Genomic DNA, 1349 nt, shown 5'->3' with positions numbered 1-1349 from the left:
AATTAAAAAGATTCTCCTTAATAATAATACTCATTAATCTTATAATTGTTGTTGATTTTAGCCTTTACATATCTAAATTAATTAAATTTTTTAAGTTTTGATTTTTTAAAAATAAATTTTTTCATATATGTTGCAGGGAAATAATTTTTAATATGACTAATCCTTATTTTAAATATTATGCAAATTTTTAAATAATGTTTTAAGTTTTAAATTTTAATAGAGCATATAATTCTTTATTTTATTTAAAAATTTTAACAAATTTTTTATAAAATTTATCATTACATAGATAGATATTCATTCCCAAATTTAATTTTAAATTCTTTGAAAACATTTCTTTTTATTATGCATGATAAAGAAAATAATCTTATTTTTTCATAATAAATTAAATAGAAAATTAATTTTATCAAAATGCATTATTTTAACAAATTTTATAAAATAGAAACTAAAATTAATCTGATAAACAAAACAAAATCAATAAAATTTAATTTCGAAATATTTAAAAAATATTATTCATTTTTTAATTTCCAAATTTTAATTTTTATTAGTTGGTGGAAGTACTTTCAAATAAATATTTAATGTTTAATTCTATTGCTTCTTAAATTATTTATTTAAACTATAAATTGAGAAAATGTGTAAAAAATTACTAGAAATCGAGGGTTAAAGTGGAGAGATTAGTACATTTAGCTATTTCGGAAGCAACTGCTTTCGCCCCATCTGAACCTATGTTGTTCTCACTAATTAAAATTAACAAAAATACTTAATTTATTAAATAAATAAATATTGTTTAATTCTTTGATTTCTTTAATTATTTATTTAAACTATAAATTGAGAAAATGTGTAAAAAATTACTCGAGGTCGAGGGTTAAAGTGGAGAGATTAGTACATTTAGCTATTTCGGAAGCAACTGCTTTCGCCCCATCTGAACCTATGTTGTTAGACCTAATTAAAATTAACAAAAATACTTAATTTATTAAATAAATAAATATTGTTTAATTCTTTGATTTCTTTAATTATTTATTTAAACTATAAATTGAGAAAATGTGTAAAAAATTACTCGAGGTCGAGGGTTAAAGTGGAGAGATTAGTACATTTAGCTATTTCGGAAGCAACTGCTTTCGCTCCATCTGAACCTATGTTGTTGTTACTAATTAAAATTAATAAAAATACTTAATTAATTAAATAAATAAATATTGTTTAATTCTTTGATTTCTTAATTATTTATTTAAACTATAAATTGAGAAAATGTGTAAAAAATTACTAGAAACCGAGGGTTAAAGTAGAGAGATTAGTACATTTAGCTATTTCGAAAGCAACTGCTTTCACCCCATCTGAACCTATGTTGTTGTTAC

General features: G+C 20.7%; 1 protein-coding gene across 1 annotated transcript; it reads right to left on the bottom strand. All coding sequences in view use genetic code 6, as the record gives it.

Moving 5' to 3' along the window:
* Positions 1-644: 644 nt before the first annotated feature.
* On the bottom strand, positions 645-1294 carry TTHERM_02178710 (kinase domain protein; the record flags this gene model as incomplete). The annotated part of the gene is made up of 4 exons (XM_001028701.2): positions 645-734; positions 850-939; positions 1055-1227; positions 1259-1294. Coding segments are annotated over 4 exons (389 nt in total), but the record flags the coding sequence as incomplete, so codon positions are not given.
* Positions 1295-1349: the final 55 nt, after the last annotated feature.

This window comes from Tetrahymena thermophila, assembly GCF_000189635.1.
Source record: "Tetrahymena thermophila SB210 genomic scaffold scf_8255591, whole genome shotgun sequence".
Classification (NCBI taxonomy): Eukaryota; Ciliophora; class Oligohymenophorea; order Hymenostomatida; family Tetrahymenidae; genus Tetrahymena; species Tetrahymena thermophila.
The sequence above is the reverse complement of the archived record's forward strand: the minus strand, read 5'-3'. Positions and strand labels throughout refer to the sequence as shown.